General features: G+C 41.3%; 3 protein-coding genes across 4 annotated transcripts; 2 read left to right on the top strand and 1 right to left on the bottom strand.

The window, feature by feature from the left end:
- Positions 1-463: 463 nt before the first annotated feature.
- On the top strand, positions 464-9,596 carry man2b2 (mannosidase, alpha, class 2B, member 2). The gene is made up of 19 exons (XM_032583579.1): positions 464-685; positions 760-906; positions 2,031-2,136; positions 2,219-2,391; positions 2,466-2,581; positions 2,938-3,115; positions 3,205-3,403; positions 3,674-3,864; positions 3,965-4,136; positions 5,033-5,169; positions 5,260-5,537; positions 6,074-6,265; positions 6,661-6,904; positions 6,982-7,092; positions 7,174-7,366; positions 8,631-8,777; positions 8,872-8,984; positions 9,118-9,235; positions 9,317-9,596. The coding sequence occupies exons 1-19, from the start codon at positions 554-556 to the stop codon at positions 9,412-9,414; spliced, it is 3,045 nt and encodes a 1,014-aa protein (XP_032439470.1). The 5' UTR covers positions 464-553; the 3' UTR covers positions 9,415-9,596.
- Positions 9,581-15,428, top strand: LOC116732966 (uncharacterized). 2 transcript variants are annotated; one of them, XM_032583582.1, is made up of 8 exons: positions 9,581-9,691; positions 11,465-11,536; positions 11,625-11,696; positions 12,304-12,494; positions 12,658-12,721; positions 12,799-12,964; positions 13,211-13,408; positions 14,604-15,428. In XM_032583582.1, exons 1-8 carry the CDS (start codon positions 9,686-9,688, stop codon positions 14,759-14,761), a joined length of 927 nt encoding a protein of 308 aa, XP_032439473.1. In that variant the 5' UTR covers positions 9,581-9,685; the 3' UTR covers positions 14,762-15,428. The 2 variants fall into 2 exon arrangements, with proteins under 2 accessions (XP_032439473.1, XP_032439472.1); XM_032583581.1 differs by lacking the exon at positions 9,581-9,691 and adding an exon at positions 10,998-11,194.
- Positions 15,429-15,940: 512 nt separating this feature from the next.
- Positions 15,941-20,433, bottom strand: LOC116733265 (uncharacterized). The gene is made up of 3 exons (XM_032584054.1): positions 20,137-20,433; positions 17,459-18,190; positions 15,941-17,323 (listed from the first exon to the last, which is right to left on the bottom strand). Exons 1-3 carry the CDS (start codon positions 20,150-20,152, stop codon positions 17,238-17,240), a joined length of 834 nt encoding a protein of 277 aa, XP_032439945.1. The 5' UTR covers positions 20,153-20,433; the 3' UTR covers positions 15,941-17,237.
- Positions 20,434-23,929: the final 3,496 nt, after the last annotated feature.

Below are 23,929 nucleotides of genomic sequence, written 5' to 3'. Positions count from 1 at the left end.
AACAAGAACATGTAGGGAAATGCAAAAATAACCATACAAAATATTGTAGAAGTTACAGAAAATAAGTATATTGAAATAAAACAGTAACAATAAAATTATTAAGAAGATATAAAAAAGTAACTTATAATAAATGGATTTTACTGAACCAATGACTAAAGAATAGGTGCATTAAAACCACCAAGTAGGTCAGAAGCACACAACTTTTGATATGCTGAAAAAACAAATAGAGTTGATAAAATAATAATAAAAAATAGATTACTACAGCGGAGTTGTTGATACATGTGTGCTCTTCAATTTTTATCCCTACTTCTTTCATTAAATGGATTTCACTCAACCAATAACAATGAAGCACTTCGTCCACCTCTTGCAGTTGCTAAACTCCTCCCACGCCGCTTGGTCGACGCTGCCACCTACGTCAACCGGCGGCTGACTGTAAAGGAGGCGAGTCCAGTCACATGCTCTTTACAAAACAATAATAAGGAAACGGGGAAGTGTTGGGGAACGCCAGGGAGCTTATCGCCAAAGCTCCTGTCGCCTTTTTTGAGCTGACAAAATGCATCTTTTATCCCTCATCGTGTTCGTTTTCTGGTTCTGTTCGGGTAAAACTTCCGGAGAGGACCAGCCCGTTCAAACATTTGTGATTCCTCACAGCCACATGGATGTAGGCTGGGTGTACACCATCCAGGTTGTTGTGTTCATGCTACAGTCATCCCATAGAGTGCCGTTTTATTTTATTCTAAACACGAGTGTGTCCTGCAGGAGAGCATGCACGCCTACGCGGCCAACGTGTACAGCAGCGTGACGGAGGAGCTGTCCAAGGTGAAGGAGCGCAGGTTTATCTCTGTGGAGCAGGAGTTTTTCAGACTGTGGTGGGACTCGGTGGCCTCGGACACTCAAAAGAAACAAGTATGGACGCGCATCTACAATCACATGATTAGCTATCTGTACTGACTAGAAGTGGGTGACGCTGCATATTTCGGCATTGATCCGATACCAAGTAAATATAGTATCGGTGTTTCTGATACTGATACCAGTACCGACACTTATTAATTAACTGTATCAACAAACTTCTGACTTTTAGGCAGTGTTGTAGTTTTTTCTTTGAATTATTTTTTTATTAAATCCTAGGACAGGCGTCTACAAAATGATATATTTACACGATAAGCATCTAAAAACAAAGCAAATTTGTGTGGATTATTTTCTAAAAAGTACAAAAAATAAGTTTCTGAGAGCAAGTCACAGCAAAATCTTTTTATGATGGAGTTGAGAAACTACAATGCAAACATAAAATACAGTTTCGAGAGGGAATCCACAAAAATATCAATCTTATCAACACGTCAGTATTGATATTTTTGGATCGATCCGCCCACCTCTGGTTCTGACTGTTACAGGCAGGCATACTGTAATAATTTTCTTTTACTACAGCTCTTGAAAGCTAACCTCCTTGCAATAAATGCCGTTTTGTTTTGTTATAATGAATTAAAAGCACCATGACTGGCACCTTGGAGGCAAAATGTAAACAGAGAAATATGGCTCCAGAGTTTTTATTTACTCACCATAAAAGCATATATTTTCTGTGACTGAGATCAGTGGCAGTTCTCGCATGTATGATGCCCTGGGCAACCGTCTATTTGTGCTCACCGCCTCAATCCCACCTTCCCACACCACCAAAGAGACATACAGTCCCAGATAAACCTGTTCTGCAAAACTGACTTCTAAATTCCCAGTTAACCTTGAATGCAGCATCAGAAGTTTAAAAGATCTTTTGGTATTTTGAAATGTTGGCTAAAAAATAGTTGGTTTACATGAACTTACGAAACAAAATACAACTGCAACAACATGACCTTAAGGAATTAAACCACTTTCAAACTGCATTTGACTCACTATTAAGTTACCTTCCTTTCAAAGATTTCCTTAAAAATCGAAATGAATAAAGAAAACCTTGTCTTTTGGGTGTTATTTGTCCTGGTGAGTGATTAGTATTACTTTGCTGCAGGATTTAAGCTGAACTTGTGAATTCACCCATCTAGGTCCGGCAGCTCGTGAAAGAAGGTCGCCTGGAGTTCATCATCGGAGGCCAAGTGATGCACGATGAGGCGGTGACGGACCTGGAAGCCGACATCTTGCAGCTGACCGGTAACCCTACTCCTGCTCCTCTCGGTCCCCACGGGTTTGCCGTCGAGACTCACCCGTCCTGCTGACTCTGCCGTCATTTCAGAGGGCCACGGCTTCCTGTACCAAACGTTCGGCGTGCGTCCGCAGTTCTCCTGGCACGTGGATCCGTTTGGCGCCTCGGCCACCACGCCGGTGCTGTTCTCCCTGGCTGGGTTCAACGCTCACCTCATCTCTCGCATCGACTACGACCTCAAAGACGGCATGCAGAAAAACAAGGTGGCCTTGGCCCTGCAGACTGCACTAGGAAGCGGATTGAGGTGTTTTGCTAACTGGTTGTTTTCTGACTTCAGAAACTTCAGTTTGTGTGGAGAGGGTCTCCCTCTTTGAAAGCCCAACAGGAGATCTTCACACACACCATGGACCAGTACAGCTACTGCACGCCGTCTCACATACCGTTCTCCAACAGGTGCTTTATGTTAATATTTCTTTCTCTAACTACAGTGCCTTACAAAGTGATTTATACCCTTTAACTATTCTTCATTGTGTCACTTTAAAAGCACAACCTTTATTGTATTTTATTGGGATTTAATACGACGGACCAACAAAAAGTAGAGAATAATAGGGAAGAGATGAATCTATAGTTTTCAAAGGGTTTTTACTAATAAAATCTAAAAAATATGGCATCCATTCATATTGAGTCAGTATTACGCATAACCACCATCCACAGCCAAACCTCCACAAGAAACCTGGTTCCGTTTGTTAGCATAGCAAAACCTAATTTACTCCAGTTTTAATAACTAAAAGCTTGCTCTTCCACCTCAGATCCGGTTTCTACTGGAACGGCGTCGCTTTGTTCCCGGATCCCCCCAAAGATGGAGTCTACCCCAACATGAGCCTCCCCGTCACCAAGGAGACGGTGCACGCGTACGCTCAGACCATGGCGGAAAACATCAAGCAGAGGGCTGCGTGGTTCAGGACCAACCATTTGCTCTGGCCTTGGGTGGGGGAATGCAAACTGTCATTTTCCTGATTTTTATCCTGGAAAGGGTTTTAGTCTTGAGATCAGTTTCAGAATCTTTGTTTTTTTAGGGCTGCGACAAACAGTTTTACAACTCATCAGTGCAGTTCAGGAACATGGACCCTTTGATGACGTACATCAACCAGAACAGCAAGGAGTTTGGCGTAACGGTGCAGTACGCAACGCTGAGCGAGTACTTCCAGTCAGTCCACCAATCAAATCTTACCTGGGATGTCCGTGGGAGTGAGGATTTTCTACCATATTCTACAGGTGTGTGTAAGCAGTGTTTATTTTCGCAGAGTAAACGATGGGAAGTTGGAAATTCTTTCACAAATGAAAGAATATTTGTTTTTCCAGACTTTATTCCCATCATTGCCATAAATTTATTGTAAACTTAAGTATTTGTTATCTTGAAAACTGTCGTTCAGGACTACAAACTCTGGAAATTTGAGTGTGGAAAGGTTTTTAATTTCCAGATGAACCCTGACAGTTGCGAGTAACATGCACACATACAGGAAGTGTTTTTGCTACATTTCCCAGAGCCCTACCAGGCATGGACGGGGTTTTACGCTTCTAGAAATGTCCTGAAGGGAGTGGCGAGGCGGGCCAGTTCCCGGCTGCGCGCAGCAGAGACGCTCTTCACCCGGTACCGGATCAGCTTCCCAGACGGACCGGTAGCTAAAGACTGGGCTCTGGAGAAACTCAGGGCTCTGCGCTGGGCTGTCTCCGAGGTGATCCGCCTTGGCTTTTGCATCCAAATCATGACGCGCAAAGATATCATTTAACATGAAGAAGTGAATGGGAATCGATACGTACTGTAATTCTTTCCAGGTCCAGCACCATGACGGCATCACTGGTACCGAGTCTCCCAAAGTGGCGGAAATGTACGTGCAGCACCTGCTGCAAGGCATGATGGGAGCTGAGGAGCTTCTAGCCGCGCTCTTCCTGCTGCCGCAGAACCTGGACGTCTCCGGCGTTCCCAGCAGAAGCTTCCAGGGAAAAGGTACGAAAAGGAAAAGGTTCCATCTTTTTATAAATGTACATTCCTGGGATGATATTCATTGTATCGCTTGGCGTGAGAAATTTCTCATTATGATCGTTTTGATTTGTCGTTGACTTGATAAATTCCAAATCATGATTTTTGAAAGAAAAAAAGAACCCCGGAACTGTTATTTTAACTTTTTTTCTCCACCATTTGCTCCATGAGAGCGTCTATAAATATCAATAAATTTGAAAATATGGTTAAATGCAGTTACAGTGAGCAGTATGATTTAAGAAACTGACATCCTGAAGAAGCGTATTTCATGTACATTTTACCTCAAAAAGATGGAATAAATAGCTTTTTAAATTGTTTTTTGACATAATACTAGCATCATAAAATATCATGATTAATTTTGAAGCCCAAATCACCCACCCCAAAGTGACGCGTCCCCAGAATTGGGTTCTTATGCATTATTATAATAAATAATTAACACCATGTAGGTAGGTTTTGTCACTGGAATAAAACTTTGAATTAAACATAACTCGGCATGTGGACTTCTGAAAGCGACAAACCAAGAAAACATTGCACAAGGTTTATTTTTTATGGATTTTCTCTTATCTTGTAACTGAGAACATTGTACAAACCGAGGTACGGTGGAGGCAGCGTCATGCTGTGGTGATGAGATGGTGAAAAGTAAGTTGCTAGCTCCAAGTTCTTCAACTTAAAATCAAGTCCACACGCTTATTCCTGAAACTCTGAGAAAGTTTTTGTTGCGTCTGACTTTTCGATTTCTTCTTCTTCATGCCTCGTGTTTCTGACATCACCTCTTTGGTTTAACAGAACTTTGATGGGGTTCAGTAAACAAATGGCTTTCTCCAGCATTCAGTTGCGGATGTTTATTTATGTTCCTATTTTAGGTGCCGGTCAGGCTCTGGAGCAACACGTGATCATTTACAACCCACTGGCGTGGAACATCACGTCTGTCGTTAACATGACTGTAACCTTCCCGAGCGCAGTCGTCCGTGACGACGGCGGACAGCCCGTCCCTGCGCAGGTCCATGAAAGTCTCCTCCTGTTTGAGGTAATTTAGTGCAACCATCACCTTCTGACATCAACTTTCTCTCTCTCTCCTTCTGTGTCGCAGATCCAGAGGTCGGCACAGTGCAACGCCTCCTACGACCTCTTCTTTGTGGTGCAGCTCGGCGGCCTTCAGCACAGGAAGTACTCGGTCCAGTTTTCTGAGACACCGTGTTCTGGGAAGTTCAAGTGCAAGCGCACCTACGAAGCTCAAGGAGTTGCGTTCGAGCGGCGGCATGTGAGGGACTGGAGGAAAACGGGAAGGCGGCTTCTGCCCGTTATGAACGGCTGCTACAAACTCATGTTTGACCAGGACACCAACCTCCTGCACAGCGCCACCTACCTGTGAGTTTTAAACCTCCTAAACAACCAGATGTTCCTCTCATGTTGACAGGGCACTTAGCATTTTACACGTTTTCAACAGGATGTAGTTCCAGCACAGAGAGTTTGTCTGTTGATTTGGTCATGAAGGAAAATCTACCAGTCTGAACAATTAAATCTACTTGATTTTTATGTCGAATCTCCCTCCATTGTTCATTTGTATAAAATAAATGTGACAGAATGGACATTAGAAATAATTCAACCCCTCCCTTTTCTTACTTTATTTAAAGACTTCTGTTTGATTATAGAAATTATTTTTAAGCTATACTTCTATTCAAACTGAAGGGCTTTATACAGTGAGCACTCCTGACTCAGCGAGCCAACGGCTATTCAGCGCCGTAACGGCTGATTAGCGGCAGGCGCTCACTGTCGAGTTTGTCTGTTGTTAATAGTTTTCAACAATAAAAGAACATGCGAAAATCAAACTGATTAATTATTATGTGTGCAACATAAACTAAAATGCCTCTCTGGGAAAACGGCTTGTGCTTTTTCACCGGCAGAAAGGAGCAAAGGCGAATCATGATGACGCAGGACTTCTGGGAATACGACGCGAATGGAGACGTGAAAGCAGGACCCATCTCTGATAACTACATCTTCAGCGCTAACGGGTCGGCTGTTCGGGCCTATAAGGCCGTGGAAATGGAGATAATCCCGGGAAAGGTGCTCACCGAGATCAGGCAGCGGTTCTACAGGTCGGTGACTGGAGATTGGAACTACACTGCTAAAACACAAAATCGTACCAAGTATTTTTGGTCAAGGTTCTACTGTAAATGTCTTAGTACACTTGAAATAGGACAAACCTGATTACAAGTAACTTTCGAGGAAGATATAGGAGCTTTTTAGGTCAATAATTGCTTAATATTGATGAGAAAGTGCTAGTTCTAAGTTAAATATTTTGCCAGTTGAGCTAGTACTTTTTGTGATCAATATTCTGACTATTTCTTGATGAAAAGTTAGTTTTGTACTGAGATATTTGCACTAGAAACTAGATCAAAAATACTTGGTCAGACTTTGTGTTTATGCTGTGTAACCAAGAAGATTTCATCTCCTTCTATGGTGGACGACCAACTCTGATTGACCTCTCTAGAGAGGACGGTGATGAGGACTACGCCTACTCGATCACCACGCGCGTCCCAGAGTATTCGGAGGCCGGGCCCTGGTGCCACAGGCTGGAGCAGACCTACTCTCTGGGCCCCCTGCGCCTCAACACAGAGGTGGTCCTCAGAACCAGCTCCTCCCTCAACAACAACAGGACTCTGTACTCGGATGACAATGGCTACCAAATGATGAAGAGAACCTACAAGAAGTTCACCAATAACACTGTAGCAAGGGTAAGATATTTGACAAACGGTGTGCTTTTTCAGGTTTGGTGTTTGGTGGTAAATATGCTCCATTTCCCTGTCTGCAGAATTACTTCCCCATGGTCCGAACGGCCTACATCCAGGACGACATCAGCCGCCTGGTGCTCCTCAGCGACAGAGCTCACGGCGTCTCCAGTCAAGCCGACGGACAGCTAGAGGTAACAACGAAACACTAACTGCCACTCGCTTTGTGATTTTCAGTCACAGACGTATTTTAGAAAGTGTTCATTTTCTCTCAGGTGATGCTCCATCGCCGACTTTGGAACAACTTGCAGTGGAACCTCGGCTACAACCTCACGCTGAACGACAGCTCGGTTGTGAGGCCCACCCTTTGGATGATCCTTGGTTCTGTGGCTGCAACATCCAAGCTGTACCAGAGGGGGGCGGTAGAGCTGCAGCACAGACCCGTCGTCATGCCAATAGACCGGCCTAGTAAGTATCTTCATAGGAAGGAGACACGGCTGATCTGCCGATGCTGGTTTGAGTTGAATTTGTCTTTAAGACATTTTGTCTTAAAGTTCAAAATTATTTTATTGTAAAGGGTTTTAATATTGATGAATAATTACAAAGTATCTTATTTTTTAAAAATTGCTGTTTTTGTCTACCTTGTTGATAGTTTGGGGTTTTACTTTACTGACAGAACCTGCAGATAAACCCAAACATCTTTAACAATAGACCGTTTGTACTTTCTTAGTACAACGTCTCATTTAGATTGTTGTCAAAGCATGATTAAAGCTATAGAGAGATCACAAACTCTGCTTTGAAGAATCTGTTTTTATTGAAGGATAAGCCATTTCAGATTTCTCAAAGCATTAAAGATTTTTGAAATAGTGCTAACGCAAGTTTGTCCACAGATCAAACTTGGATAAACTTGGGTTAGCAAGTTTATCACATTATAATTGTTATTAAAGGGATAATGTGAAATATTCTTTTTCAAATTAAAGGCCAACTTTGGCATTGTGGAGTTTCATGAATTAAAGATAATATTTGACTACATAAGGAAGTCTATGACTGTTGAAAAGTTTGAAATTTACAACTGTAAGAGGATATAAGAACAACGTTGAGAACATTTTCTCTAGACTTACTGCTTTTAGTAGGCATTATTTTCCTTATCAGAAGCAAATCAGGATTTTTACTCATTTAAAAAATGGAGCACTGGCGTTAGCATCTTATATTAGCGCAGTTTGCATAGCATAGTTAGAATGGCAGTCTCTGTGTGCGTTTTCTAGAGAATGTAAATTCTATTACAATTTCAAAAAAGCTGCCAACATTTGCAAACCACTGTTTTATCATAAAACCGACTGATAAGGATGAAACAGAGCAGTGTTTATTGTACTCCTTTTAGCCTTCCTGTTGTCTGCTGGAAGTCTGGCTCGCTCTTACCTGAATGAACCTCAGATAAGCTCAGACTTGCTGTAGAAAACTGTTTTATTTTTTAATAGCCTCTTACACATTTGGTGCTTTCTTCCATTTTAAACACCTCATATGAAAATAAAGTGTTCTTGCATTCACCGATCGGGAAAAAGGTGAAATTCTTACATTTCTGACTGACCCGTCACTGATCTGGGCAAATCAAGCTACAAAATTGTCAGATTGCAGTGACCTGATGCCTTTGTGCATTTTTGCATAAGAAACAAACAAACAACATGTTCTTGTTAGCTTGAGTTTAAAAAGCTGTCTTGTCTTTTTTTAATAGGTAAGTCCTGGAAGGACAAAGAGCCCAGATTTAACTCCCCGGTGCCTCCAATTGTTCTGCCTCCCAACCTCCACCTGCTCAGCCTCAGCATCCCAGGATGGAACTACACCTCCAACCACGATCTTCACCTGAGCCACCTGCATTCAGGTTCTCTGTGACTGGATGACGCATCTGCAGATTTTCTTAATATTCAGATGTTTTTCTCATGCGTTTTTGTCGTCACTGTTTGAAATGTAAACAGGAAGGGAGGTGCGCTCTGAGCCGGACTACGATCGGGTTCTGCTGAGAGTCATGCATCTGTTTGAGGAGGGAGAGGACCCCGAGCTTTCCAAGCCAGTCACAGTAAACCTAAAGGTACAGTTGCAAAAACACAAATAAAACGTAGGTGTATCGATGTAAAACAATTCACACTTTGTCATGTTGCAAACAACAAACTTCTTTGCATTTTGGCGGGACTTTATTTGACCGACTCTTCTCTTGCGATCAGGACGTTTTAAAGGGGCTCGGGGAAGTGCGGGACCTGGAGGAGCGTTCGCTTACAGGGACCTGGAATATCACAAGCCTGCAAAGGTGGAGGTGGAAAACTGCGGACACCTCCAGGGAAAGTGAGGAATGGTCCAAACGAGACAGGAAGGAAATTAGACTTTTTCTTTTTAATTAAAAATATTTCTCGCCTTCTGTTTTAGAAAATGACCAACATAAGAGGAATCAGGGTTTCACCGTGACCATCTCACCCAAAGAGATCAGGACCTTCTTCATTCACTTCAGCTCCAGAAACGATTAATCTTCTGTGAAGATCTCAGCTCTCTTGACAAATTATGTTACTTTGGAAGATTTAATACTTTTGCTGCTCAATGATTCAATGCAGTTTTTGCACAATGTGTTGATTGTCGTCTTCTAAACAGAGAATGATGTGCAGGAGGATGAATTTGTGACTCGGATGGATTAAAGTGATTATTTCTTTTCCACTTGTCTTAATGTTTCCTTCATTTTTTTTTCCACAACAGACATAAATCTTGTTAGATTTATGCGGCTCACGGAGGAGGAAGTCAAAAATGTTGGTAAGTTCATTCAACTAGTGAAACAAACTAAATCCAAATGGGTTGTAAAAAATCTTTGGATAAAGACAGAACAATTTGAATGCCAAACGTCTAGAATCAAGGAACTACTTGCATAGAACCCGTCACAACCTGAAGTAGACCAAAAGATCCCCAAAACCAACACTTCATACTCTGATGTAAAGAAATTAAATAACAGATGAGAAACAAAGTCACTGATCAATCAGTCTGGAAAGAGTTATTTCTAAAGGTTTAGGACTCCAGTGAATGCAGCTGGAGCCATTTTTTATTGTTGTGGTTAAATTTGAACAATTCTGCAAGAACATTTGTCAGAAATTCATTTACAGCCATATGAAACTCTCGTTGCTAATTGGTGCAAATACCTGATAGAAGTTGTTGTTCCCCAAGCTGGCACATCCAGTTATTAGGTTTAAAGGGCAATTGCTTTTTAGATCGAGCCAGGTCGAGTTGAATAATGTTTTCTACTTAATCAATGAAACCATTATTGGAAAACTGTTTTGCATTCACTCAAGTTATCTTTGATATTTAGTTTAGTCTGATAGTTGTCTTCACATTGAATACAACCTCCTCCCCTCCAGTAATCCCCTTCCCCCCCCAGCCCTCTCCTACTAACACTGCGATTAATGTCCCCATTTGCCACTTTGCAAATCTCTGGCTGGATATTTGACAGCCCTTCTTGGCAAAATGGGTCAAGTTCCATTTAAGTGGTTTGTTTCCTGGCATTGTATTCAGCTTGTAAACACAGTCCACAAATTTTTTATGTTGCTGAGGTTGGGGCAATTCCAGAAGCTTAATGACTTTGATGTGTGTTTGGGATCATTGTCCTATTGGATAAGGACAATAAACAGCATTTGGAGTTAGTCCCTTTCCATAACTCCATCTGCCTTTGTGCAACGCATTAGTAGTGGTTGCAGCAAACTGAGCCCTCAACATATTCCTATTAGGCTTCAAGGCCTTGCACGGACTCCTTCAAACATATTTCTTACCAGTGTTGCTAAATAGAGTGCTTTTTGTTATTCCTCTAACAATAAAACCTATTTCCAGAAGGTATTTGGTTGGTCTGTGTGGGCAGCTACATTTTTTTTTACACGTCCTGTTAGTATCTGAGGGTAACAGGTGAAGTACCGTTTTACATTAGAAGGGTAATCATACATTTCCGGTAAACAGCGAACGTTTTCCTGTCTGTAGATGGTAAAAAGTCTACTCTACCATGTTGGCAAGGCAAGTTCACTGTGAACCGGAGTTGCAGTTTACGCTGGTGGCCACTAGGAGGAGGCGCACCCTCGTCATTACACTTCTGCCAACAGCCAATACGGACAGACAACACCCACGGAGAGCTCCGTTTAGGCTGAGTTAGCTATAAAATACACAGGCTATAGCTAAATGGCAGAGAATATGTTTTTAAAAAATGACACGAGTTGATTCATAAGTTGAGCGCCTGCTAGAAGAGAGATTGTGATTTATTATAAGATGAGCAGTGCCGGTGTAAGTAGTGTGTCTTTACGCAGCTGGTGGCTGCATCTAACGTGATGTTTTCTGTTTCTTCACAGCCTCATTTGTCGTATTTTTAAATGGGATATCTTGTAAATGTAAAAGGAGACGCCTTTTAAATGTATAAAGGAGATCCTAGGAAGATGTGAGGAGGCGTTGCTAAGATACAAGACCGGAAGGGTTCTTATTGGTTGCATCACTCGGAAGTGCTATGGATCGTATTGTTGTTTTCTTTTAGCCTCATGTTAATTTGTGTCCGAACAGAAGAAAGAGAGGGAGCAGAAGAGGAAGCTGCAGCACTTTTTGAATGACTTGGCTTTACTCGGATCGTTACAGGTTTGGTCATCATCACACACTTTATTCAGAGGTGATATGAAGCAGCTCATGCGCCCCAAACACACACGTCATGTTGTTTATTCCGCAGGGATTTAAATACTTCCAGCCCTGGCTAAGAGGAAAAGAAGAGCTGCTGCTGACTGTAGTCAATGAGGATCTGGTTAGTTTCATTGGGTTTGCAGACTCACACATTCAAAGATAAACTGTTTATTAAATAGCAGAGCACAGTCCTGATTTTCTATTTTATTTGCTATTTGGATCAGTTTATTTGGATCCAATAAGATATTATAGTGCCATACTTTTTATTTGTTTATTTTTTTACCCATTGGTAATTTACACATTACAATCACAAACTTCAATCTAGTGTATTGGGATAAACCCAACATAACAACTGACTTTATTTTTAAAAGATCAATTTGTAATCAGCCCCTTTAGTTGAGTGCCCTAAATAAATAAATGACTCTTTGCTTTCCAATTTTTCCAAAAAGTTCTCAACTAATAATAAAACTGTGGACATATTTTCTACCTTAACCTTAGGTGACTTATGAGGGCAATACTAAAATACTACACACATATACAATTTTTATAAGTCAAAAAAATCATGTATCATTTAACTTCACACTTATGCATTACATTATGGCAGTTTATCGTATAAATATTCTAATAAAAAACATTGATATTTGTGTTTCTGAAGTGGCACAATATGAAAAATATCTATTCTTTCCCAATTTAGAGTAGTTTTGTCTCTCTCCTGTCCAACTTTGCAGGGCTGGCGCTCCCCAGGTTTTTTGGTTTCCAGGGTGTCGTCGTACTCGTCCAGCAGCAGCTGCGTGTCACCCAGCAGCAGCTCTCCTAGCCTGGACAGCAGGAGCAGCTCCCCCCTGCCCGGGGAGCCTCGGGGCCCGCCAGACGTCCAGACGACTAACTCCCATTCCAGGACGCCGACGCAAACCGACAGGTGACTGATGTGACCTCGTGTGTGTCTGCTTACATTGACGCGTAGGTGTTTCGTTTCAGAAGAGGGTGTCTTTATTTTTTTTCAGTTTGATTTTACAAATGTCTGACGTGATGCTGAAAGTCGGTCCTCCACTAACTCGCTGATCTGTTTTTCTTGCTTATAGGGAACCAAACGGTGAGGAGCATCTTCTCCCAGCCTCTCCCAGTGAGGGGGAGATAGCCGTACCAGTAAGTGCATGCTGACACACACTAACACGTTTCGCTCTGTTTCTCCGGTGAGATTAACTCTTGAACTCCTTCGACAGGAGGTGAACTGCACTCTGTTTCTCCTGGCCGGTTACGTCAAGTACGGACGCCCGTACGCCTGGATTCGCTCCAATCACGAGCGGCTGGTCAGCATCGGTGGCATGGATTCAATGGTCAAGGACACGCCCATGAAGCTGAAGTCCATCACAGACTGGCAGACGAGAGGTATGGAAACACTGCGAGGAATCCAACCTGTAGGAGGTTACTGTTTCAGTGAACAGCTTCGGGAATAATTACCCGAGTTTCCATGAGTTGGGCCAGAAGAGGTTGGCTTCTGGATTTCTTCTGAGATTGTTTAGTTCAGTTTAGGTATGTGTTTGTTCTCGTTGTTGTTGTTATTAAAAAAAGTATTTTCTTTAATAGCCAATGATTTTAATAATGTTCAGGAGGTAAAAGTTTTTATCTCTGCAGGTATTCGTGTCTGGGACATTGTGAGTGAGCTGGTGTGCCTGTGCTCCGTTCCCTCTCCCTCCAACCCCTTCGCCCTGGACATGCGTTACATCAAAACCCTTCCCCTCCACGACCGCTTCCTAGTCACAGGAGCCCTCCTCAGCTTCCTGGAGACTTATCTGATTTACGGGAATCGGGATGAGCTGCACTATGACAAAGGTGTCTTTTCATACGAAAATATTACAGTTACTATTAAAGTCTGCAGGTGGTGCTGTTTAGCTACCTTACCATTATAATCAGTATTCTTCTCAGACCACTTAAGGACATTAATCATCATTTCCTTTTCATTTGTGTTTAGGCTCGCGATTGTTTTCTTTTTTTTTTTTTTTATTTGTATAAACAAAATAAGAAGCAAAGTGAATATCCAAAAAGTGAATATTTATAGGAATATTTATTTAGTAAGTAGGAGGAAGTCAGCAAAATGTCTGAGAGTATTAGACTGGAGACCGAACAGCTCGCCATCTTTCTATGGATCTAAATCTTTCTCTTTTAGTCCGTCATAATTTACTGCGGATGAAGAAAAAGTGATTGTGATAGAAACAAAAATTATGACAGCAAAAAAAGTTAAGCATAATTTCTGCTCCTGTTCTGACCAGCATTGTTACTATGCCCTAATTCTACATGTAGGGCTACACACCAGGACGAGATGGTTACACCGATTATCACTGAAAAACAGCATCTCTGGTTAGATGTGCTTTCCTTCATTTGGCTCAGACACAGAGAAAAAAAAACTATGCTGCCACAGTTAATTATTGGCAAATGACAGCATTTTTTGGCCTAATCAACTTTATGCTAACAAACAACAACAGCTGCCTTGTTGGTCTAGTTGTCGAGTACCTGCTTGAGCTATCTGGTGTAGCTTTAGCATTACCTGGGCTCTGTCCTCTTTCCTCAGGTTTAGCTTGTTTCTTCCCTTTAATCCAAGTTAACAGCCTGGGTACAAAGGTTGGTTCCAGCAGAGAGACTGGTTCAGGGGGATAAATCCATCCTCCCTATATATGTTTACTTCCTTTGAGCTCACCTGCACTTTCTGCACACATTATCTTTGTAACTAAACAGATTGGTTTCTATCAAGAAAACAATCTGTTCTGTGATTTTGTGAGAGATTTGAAAAACGGTGCAGGCGTTATATCCATATATAGTAAGGCCTTTCTGTTTAGAGGATGTGGCTTACAGGGATGTCTTTGTGTTGCAAAAGTCCAAATTTATTTTAAAATTATGTACCAACTTCAAAAACATTGGAAAGGTCAAATCTGTTTTGTTGTTGTTGTTTTTCTGGCTTCTGAATATGACGTATTAAAACTACTGGAAAAGGTTAATTTTTGTTTTTGATTATATGAATTTCTCTTTTCAGTGGTAGAGGAAGTGAAACCCCTGAGGCGTCTGCATTTCCAGGCCCTGCTGGAGCTACAGCGACTCAGAGAGAGAGCGCTGAAAAGCCCAGTGGCTCCGCAAGGCAGGACTCTTCAAGATGAAATCCCTTCTGTGCAACAAGTGGCTTTTATTGAGTGATGTTTAGGGAGTTCATTGGTCGATCGCCGGTTACCGATCTTTAAAAAGCCTGACTTACTGATTCCGATTTTGTCCGATGCCAGTTTTTTTTTGTCTGAAATTTCACTAGTTAACTGGAAACGTGCAGACATAACCTGGTGGGTCGGTTTATCAGTCGAACCTCTCTCACAGCAGAGCAGAAGTGGACAGTGGTTTATTTTTAGACCTTTGCTGAGGTAGATAAGATCTGCTTCACGTGTAAGTATCAGCTGATCACCAATCTCCCAAAAGTAAGGAAATCAGTGCCGATAAATCGGTGCACCCTTAGTAATATTTAATTTTTTTTATTGGATTTGATGTTCTCACTTTCTTAATAGTTTAAACTGGAGTTTGGCAGGTTATTCCTATCAAGCTATACCAGTTTTTAAACGTTATGGTTCCAACACTGCAAGCATTTTCCATCATACAGTTCTGATGGTTTTAATATCTCCAACTGTATAACTAAATAGCCATGGTGTATCATGCTTTTTCAAACAACATTTTTTAAACTGCAGTTAGCTAGTTACCTGAGCGCATTGTCTGACTAAAATGTTTGTCTTATTATGTCACTATGAGCAATTAGTGTACATTTATTCTGTCTTATCACTTAGATTTGTTGTAATAAATGCTTAAAATGGTGGCTTCATTATCAAGTCTTCAGTGTTATTTTTCTGGTTAAAAAGCGATTACGCCCCTCTGGTTTTAGATTTTTGTCTAAATATCCGATTTAAAACTTCTAAAATCAAGGTTAAACAGTGAGGATCTTTTTCCAGCTCATTCACGGTTTGAGCCAAGTCTTAATTTGGGTTTATGCTACATAGGCTGTTCTTTCATCCATGTCTTTTGGTGGGGGTATTCCCAGTCAAGCTGCATCTGCAGTGGGAAGGAACTCACGTGAAAAGAGACAAGTTGAAACAGAGAAACAACATTGAGAAATGACTCGCATGACGGATTACGAATCCCAGGACCCTTTTAATAGACCTGCAATAACATCTCCAAAACTCTTCAATCCCCCTCCTCCTTCACAAACACAGAGGACAAGGTTTGTTTGCGTTAAGCTAAATATAACTCTCAAAACTAAAGTTTGGAAGCAAACATAACCAGGGTGCAGTCTGGTTTTGTATGCGTTACTGAAACTTAAAAGAAATATGCACATACAAAGCCAGTATAAAAACTTTTAATATTCCATAAAATACATATTTAGATAAATATGTACAGTACAATGATAAAATACATCTTAAAGCAGGCACAGATATTTTCTTTCAGCTAGAGCTGTCCCTTTAGTAAGAATCGGTGAACATAAAATCTTAAAATTCACTTTAAAAATAGTGGCACATAAAAAAACAAACAAACAAAAACAAAAACTTTAAAAAAAAAAAAAATCAAAGTTTCTAGCTTAGTTTAGGAATAATAAAAATGAGAATATGATGGTAGGCTAAAGGCACACCATTTATCCTCAAGTCTCAATTGTAAACCTAACGCATAAATCATCATGAGGAGTACGTTTTACACTGCAGCACACACAAAAAAAGATTAAATAAAAGTATGCAGCTGCTGGAGAGGCACAGTTATGGCTGGACATGAGGAATTTGAGATGATTCCTGATCTCAGATTTCTCCTGGCGTGGAATGCAGGTGCATGACTGTGCATTCCTCACCGAGGCTCCGCATGGGAACACAATGTCCTCCGGTGTTTGGGTGCCAAGCTTGCGCCACGGGAGCTTTACGACGTACGTGCAAATTCACGGACGTTTCTTTTTATGTGCAGTTTGTAGCCAGTGAAGATGATTTGCAGTAACTTGGTGATGGCGCAGTAACCAGACCCGTCATGCAGTTCATGGAAACTGAAGTCCTCGTAATGAGCAGAAAACACTTGGGGTTTCTGTAGGCGGTTCATTGGCAGGAGAGCATAGAAAGTGCTCTGAAAGTAACAGGAACCACCTTTATGAACAGTAGAGACAGTTTAACTTCATTTGATGAGCCAACATTCTCCCCGCTGAATCCTAAATATCTGTTTAATAGAGCAGCAAACGTGTAAATGCCACCATGAATATAAAACATGACTTGGTACAAGTTGCCTGTTAAACATTAAAACATCCCACCTCTGTCTTTTTACCCCCAGGTTTGCTGATGGATGATTCAGCCAGCAGCTATCTCGCGTTCAACATCACACACTCTGGCTGCTCAGGACCCAGCCTCGTCCTAAAGCAGCCTGTTGCAAGCCCATCCTCGTTTCTGTCTCGCGTCATTAACATTTAACTCCAAACACTCGTCAGTTATGATGATAACACCCTTACAAGCAGTCATTATGTCACCAAATATGGATCAAGTTGGCAGCTTGAGCCTCTTCGTCTTGTAAGTCAGTCCCTCCCAAATTTCCTTCCTTCCTTCCCTCTTGCAGTGCTTCCACCCTTAAAGTTGTCAGCAGGTCAATGTAGAACCTTTGTCCAATCAGAAGTTCAGCTCCAGCTGTCGGTGGCCGATCCTCTCCTGGTGATGCCTTTGAGCGGGCCTCGGGACGCAGAGCCTGTTCTCTTCCAGCGAACTGAGGAGGAGATAAATGGCATTGATGATTTGAATTTCAGGTATAAACTCGCTTTTTTTAATACTAATTAGGTTAGGGCAACAAATTCTTGACGTAGCGACGCTGTTGGTTGCTAAGGTTTTCCCGTCTCCTCACCTTTTCCCAGCCCAGCCGGCAGCGTTGAGCTCTTGGCGTTGGATGCAGAGTTACAAGACTCCTCCAAACGTTTGACCTTCGCATCTCCCGGCGGCAGAGAGGCCGAGCCGTCCTGCCAGTCGTTCAGCGCCCGCTGGAAGGAGCGCGCCAGGCAGGCCGTCATGTCGCGCGCGCGCTCCGCCCGGCTGCACCAGAACACCCGGCACTGCAGCTGCTGGCCCTGATGCTTGCAGATGTACAGGAAGACGTTGGGTCGGCCGGCGTCGGCGGCGCAGTACGCAATGTCCTGCAGGTACGTCTTGGTCAGCTGGCGCCCCGTGCTCAGCTCCTTGACCTCTACGTATCTCGGCCGCACGACCAGAGCGTGATCTTTGCCCAGCTTCTTCCCGTTTGCGATACCTTCAATCAGGTGTGAGATGGCCTCCTGGGCTTGCTCTCGGTCAAGAGAGAAGATCTTCACCGTGCCCAGGTAGTGGACCTTGAACAGAGGGTCGCCGTGGGAGAGCAGCTCCGTCCGGTCCCGGCGGAAGCGGCGTCGGAAGGCAGCTGGGGAGTTTTTGAGGGTCTGCATGAGGTTCAAACTACCGAGAGCCATGGCACCCTTCAGGTTGGGTTTGGAAGAAGCTTTGGGTAAGGTGTAACTGCTCGACTTGAGCTTGTCTTCTTCTGACTTTTTTCCAACCATCCAGCTTTCTTCGACAGATGTAGCGTAGTCAGATCCAGTGTTTTTATCTGGAAAAATGCAAAAGAAAAGATTTTAACAACAGACAAGACGATAAAACTGTTACATAAAATGAAACGGAAGCTTGTGAACGAAAGGTACAGGACACGGTTTCTGCACAGTCACACTCATCTCTTTGAAGGAAGAAAAAAAACCTGCAAGTCAGTACAGCTTGCAGTTAAAGGCCACGGAACAGGATTGGTCACAAATGTGACGTGCTCAGAGTCAAATATTCACCTCTTGTAAACACTAATTAAATATTTTCTGACTGGTTAGTTTGGGTTCCAGACCAGCAAACTCATTGATTGGGCTGGAAACGGGCCAAAAATAAATGGAAGGTTACTTTAGAAGAATCGAAAGTAACAAGTTCATACTTCTGTTTAATTTCAACTTGAAAACTATTGAGACATTTCAAACTCTTGCGTTATGCAACCATAACTAACCTCCCTTTGTTTTCCTCACTTTAGTCCCTCTCGACCTGCCTGGTCTCCCATTGTTTTCCTTACTTGTCCCCTCTCTGTCTGTTTTTTTTTTTTTTGGGGCCATTCTTTTAACATCCGAGCTTCGTCCTCAGGAGAGAATCTCAGAGAGAACCACCAATGGATTTTGAGGAGGTGACCATTGTTAGTAAAACCCCCTGTGCAGGAAACAGCCTTGCATTCCCCGACCACCTCCCCCCCAAAAATATTTCTCCTGCAGACAATAGAAATGTTTCTGAAACTGCGTCAAGTCACAAAAGTTGATGCAAGCTGACCCACAGCCCTGTATACCGACCCAAAACAGCAGATGGCTCACAAACATGGAAAAGTACTCGCACCGCTAGCTTTGAATCAAAACAAAGCCTACGTGAGACTCTCTTACCACTGTGCAGAGGCGTGAAAGTCAACAAGGTAGCAAATGTAATTCAAATGTAAGAACAGTTATGACATAACCTTTATGCTCTGAATGAAGTTTAAAATGGACCAAAAAATTAAAACAAAAACATCTTGAATCCCTTGATTGGCTTTGGCAGATCAAGTCAGATGTATTGATAAATAAATGAGAATAATCTTGTAGTACAGTAAATTCCTGATCAATGCATCTTTAAATATAAGCCACACAGCTTTTCCACACATGCAAACAGCTTTATAGAGTCAGACTATACAGTTGATGAACTTACGAAAGATCTCTGCCTTTGTAAATATTTGCAATATTAAAAGAGCATGTGTGATAAATGTAAACAAGCTCTTGACATTTCCTGAACTGCAGGACGTCTAGCAGCTTTTTCAACTTTCTAAAACAAAAGTGGATATAACTTGAAATATGGTTTACCCACCCTTCATTTCCCCAAGGGATCACAGACATTTATCAGCATCCTAAATTGAAAAACAGAAGATATTCTCTACTTGACATCCCTTTCTGACATTTATTGGGGGCTAAAAAAAAATAGCTGGCATTCACAACACTATCAGAGTCGTCTATTAAATGGGTGAAATTAGAGAGACAGTGCAGAAAGGTAGTCTGTACTCTGTCACACATGGTCTGTACAGAAGCACAAAAAAATAAAAAAAAAATAAAGAAAGATTTAAGTTATACAAATAAATACGTTTGCAGTAGTCCGCAATTCATTATCTTGAGCTATGGTAATAGTAATTTAAAATGAATCATTTAAATTCAATATAATCAATTCTCAAAGCCGAATAAACCGCTATAGCATAAGGATGTATAAATAAACTTAAAAAGTCTCAGAATACCAAGTTAATTTGAAGAAATTTCAAACTTCGGGTGAAATTGGAAGTTTTCTATCAGGCTTTTGCATTAGTCAGAGAGCCGTTACATATGCGCATTGAACGCCGATTTTTGCAGGTTTCAAAAAGACAAAGGCATTATACTGGTGAGTAAACTATCGTTTAAGAGTTTTGTTTAACTAAAAGTAGGTACATTTATAACCATAGCGTGTTGTTCTTGTTCATCTTACCGGAGTAGAGTTTCATGCAAACGGCGTCCTCCTAAGCTTCAGGTGAATCGCCGCGTCCTGTGAGATTTAAAACCACCAAACGGGCAGCTGGAAACCGACAGGAAACCGACAGGAAACCGCCTTCTTGTTCCAAGTGAAGAAGCTAAATTAATAAACCCACGCTGAGACTCTTCCATATATGCCTCGGACGCGGACACGGCGACAGAGTGACGGTGACAGACAAACTACCGAATGAGCTAATTTACGCCCGTGTGGACCCGCGTGCTGCTCCGAACCAACTGAACCACGCAGCTCGCGGGCGGAGCTGTTTTAAAAGATGCAGGCGCGCGCGCGCTCGGCAGTGTCGGCGCACGTGAACGAGCATCGGAGAAGGAGCCAGCCTGCCCAGATGTGAGGAGGAGGAGGAGGAGGAGGTGCTGACCAGGAGCAGAAAGGTGATGATTTACATCAGAGAGAGGGACGTTACTGTCCCACAGCGTGGACAATCATTGACCTGAGTTTGGTTCACTTACTGGCAGCCACGATTAAACCTGACGATTTAACCCTAACTTCCCAAAAACGTTCAGCCATTTTCTTCAATTAATATATACTGCTCAAAAAAATAAAGGGAACACTTAAACAACACAATATAACTCCAAGTAAATCAAACTGTCCACTTAGGAAGCAACACTGATTGACAATCAATTTCACCTCCTGTTGTGCAAATGGAACTTTGTACAGAACAAAGTATTCAATGAGAATATTTCTTTCATTCAGATCTAGGATGTGTTATTTGAGTGTTCCCTTTATTTTTTTGAGCAGTGTATATTCAAATTCAAATTAATAAAAAAAAAAAAATAGTAGTATATTATTGGATTATTCCAAAAACGTTCAGTTATTTTTTTTTTTCTAATTCAATTTAAATATATACTATTGATCCCAAAGGGAAATTAAATTAAATGTGTATATATATGGTTAAGGTTAACTCTACCCTAACCCTTAATCTAGTTTACAGTTTATATAATGAAATAATTTTTACATTGAGCCACACTAAACTTTTTTTCTGGCTTGGTCTGGCCAAGGGAGCGCCAGTGGTATTGGTAAATCATCAAGAAATTTAAACTACTATTATAGAGATTCAACATATACATGTATATTTCAAATGATCATTTTTTGAGTAGGACTCACAGCTAGTTTAAACTAAAAATTAAGTTTTTGAGAATCTTAGAATATTACATAAGATAAAAATACAAAACATTTTATGTCCTTGAAGAGTTCTGACTTAACTATTGTCATTAACATCCAAGGTAAGCTACAAAATAGTCGCTGCTGTAGACGCTGGCTGTTCACAGCGTTTTGTTATTTAAAGCATTTTGTCAGAAATGCTTTAAATAAATCCCTATAAGGATGGTCAATTTATATATGGGCTCCAATTTTTTTAACAGAATTAGTGATATAAGTTTACTCTTCTGTAATATTGTCATTTATTGAGATTCACCTTACTGACACTGTTAATGAGAGCCTAACATTTAAAACATGCATTTTCAAATACAAACATCCACTCTAGGCCCCAATGTCTTCTTGTTTTGCTTCCTTTCAAATCCCATGTTCAAAAAGCATCATATCTCATTTTTATTTTTATCTAATCATCCTCAGCTTCTTCTGTTTGCATCAGATAATAGCTGTTCATGCTTATATTTAGACCTTGCTGATTTATCTTTTAGATGGACAACCTGGAATGAATGTGAACTTTTTTTAACCTGAACAAAAACTAAACAGAAAATATTTTAGTCCTGGACTGCAAGCAAACCACTCACACAGTATCACCAGCACAAAAATGTGAAATATTTCTAAGGTACAACACTGTTTAGCTTTTAAGGAGATAATATCTCACTTGCTGATAACTTATGCATAAATCCCAATTAGCTGGGCAGTTAGCTTTAGCGGCTAAAGCTAACTGCTAATCTGAGAGGAGCCAAAACAGAGGATTGTCCTAAAATAAGTCCACTCTTAAAAACATCACAGTGGGTTAGAGAAATGCAGCTTTGGTTTACAGAAAAGCTCATAGCTAACAGGTTTGGCTGGAGGCATTCAAAGGCTGTTGAATCAAGTAGAGAAAGTGGAAAATATCAACTGCTATGACATCATTTACATAGATCACTATTTCAGTAAGTCTAGATTAACTGCTTGATTTAGTCAAATAGCTTTTTAAAACAAAATTTCCTGATCTTAGTTGAACATTCTTCGGTTTACTTTACAGTAGAAATGACGTTCTGGTTTTACCGATGCAAAGTGAGCATTTGCTAGCTGATATTTTCGCTTGAATCCTGAAATGTGCTCTGCACTCTGTGGAAAACGTGGGTTATTTTTCAAACCCAGCGACAGGTTTCATCTTTCTTTATACGCCAACGTCTGCAGAACCCCATTCTGGGGGAACATCTGAAACCCACTACGTCTCATTATCAGGACATTGCGTCACATCTCATCTGTAATGGTGATTGCCAGCCTTCTTGGCTCAGTAATGTTTGTCCTGGGGACATTTGAACAGTGGCAGGGGGAAAACTCAAATCGGTTCCATGTGTGTATGCGTCTTTACGTGTCTGGTTCTGTGTGGCTGGGGCGTGTCTGGCTGGGGTGGAAACAGTAGGGCCCCTGTTCCGTCTGGGTTTGGCCCCAAGTTCTGGACGTCACACTTAGCCTCATTGCTAAACGTGGCACACTGCAACTATTATTGGTCCGCTGCTGACATAATGGACCATCTCGCATGGGACCTGCCCTACATGACGACCACCGACAGCAGAGTCAGCATCCAAGTCATGACACAGGCAGGGCTGCAGCTGGAGACGCAGAACATTCTGTAGAGCTGCATGCTGCAGTTCAGGAACACTGCACACATTTATCTAGCTAAATAGTAGAAGAAAATCGTCTGTTGTGGCCATTTATGTTAAATTTTGAAAATTGTTATTTCTATCAATTTAGTTATTTTTTGGGGTGGTTAGAATAGTTAGTTATAACCAAAATCTGTAATAATTTTTTATATTTTTTAATTGTTTAGATCACTTTGGTAACCGTTAGACCCTCCCATTAACTTAAGTGATTAAGAACAGACTGGGTGTGCGGTGGAGGTCTATTGTTTGGGCAAATGTCCAGTTTGTGTAAAATAGTTTGTTTTGTTTTTTTTGCCACTTTTGGAACTTGAAACGTCCGATGAAGTTAGATTTTTTTTTCAACTAAGTTGTAAGAGATTTTTAGTGACTAGTTTGTCTATTTTTATTTATTTTTATTTTTTTACAACAAATAAAACATGTATATTTTTTCAAACAATCAAGTCTGAAGTGCGTGCAAGAATCAAACCACCTGTTAACACCCACAGCCTTTGTTGGATATTTTGGTTTTGGAATCTAAAAGGCTGCAACATCTTTATTTGCACCCTTGATTAGAAAAAATTCTGATGCCCAACACTTTCTTCAAATTAGATCGAATAGAAGGATGGCATCAATTTGCATGCATCATACTAAAATCTAACCATTTTTCTTCTGAGCTCTTTGAGTATCTCTGAGGTCACCTCCCAAGATGGCTGCTGCATACATAAATGGTGTGAACATTACAAATATAGATTGCTCATGAGAATTCCTGATATTTATTTTTTGCCTGAAGCTAAGGAAGAAATACATTTCACTTGTACTTTGACCATTAGCATCACCACAATCAGCAAATTCCCAACTTAAACGCTCTCAATCTGAGTGTGGCATCGTTCTCAGATCCCAGCGCAGGCCTCATAGCTGCTACTTTTGTAATCGAAGGTCATTGTTTA

This window comes from Xiphophorus hellerii, chromosome 14 (assembly GCF_003331165.1).
Source record: "Xiphophorus hellerii strain 12219 chromosome 14, Xiphophorus_hellerii-4.1, whole genome shotgun sequence".
Taxonomy (NCBI): Eukaryota; Metazoa; Chordata; class Actinopteri; order Cyprinodontiformes; family Poeciliidae; genus Xiphophorus; species Xiphophorus hellerii.
Note: the sequence above shows the minus strand (reverse complement) of the source record. Positions and strands in the feature narration are given on the sequence as shown.

What these genes read in the sequence shown, in the direction of transcription:
- man2b2 (XM_032583579.1), top strand. Translation starts at nt 554, where the DNA reads ATGCATCTTTTATCCCTCATCGTGTTCGTTTTCTGGTTCTGTTCGGGT. An exon ending in ATCAGGCAGCGGTTCTACAG is followed by an intron (nt 6,266 to 6,660) that starts GTCGGTGACTGG and finishes TGACCTCTCTAG; the next exon opens with AGAGGACGGTGATGAGGACT. An exon ending in CAGTCACAGTAAACCTAAAG is followed by an intron (nt 8,985 to 9,117) that starts GTACAGTTGCAA and finishes TCTTGCGATCAG; the next exon opens with GACGTTTTAAAGGGGCTCGG.
- LOC116732966 (XM_032583581.1), top strand. An exon ending in CACAGACTGGCAGACGAGAG is followed by an intron (nt 12,965 to 13,210) that starts GTATGGAAACAC and finishes TTATCTCTGCAG; the next exon opens with GTATTCGTGTCTGGGACATT. An exon ending in TGAGCTGCACTATGACAAAG is followed by an intron (nt 13,409 to 14,603) that starts GTGTCTTTTCAT and finishes TTCTCTTTTCAG; the next exon opens with TGGTAGAGGAAGTGAAACCC.
- LOC116733265 (XM_032584054.1), bottom strand. An exon ending in GCCGGCTGGGCTGGGAAAAG is followed by an intron (nt 17,324 to 17,458) that starts GTGAGGAGACGG and finishes TCTCCTCCTCAG; the next exon opens with TTCGCTGGAAGAGAACAGGC.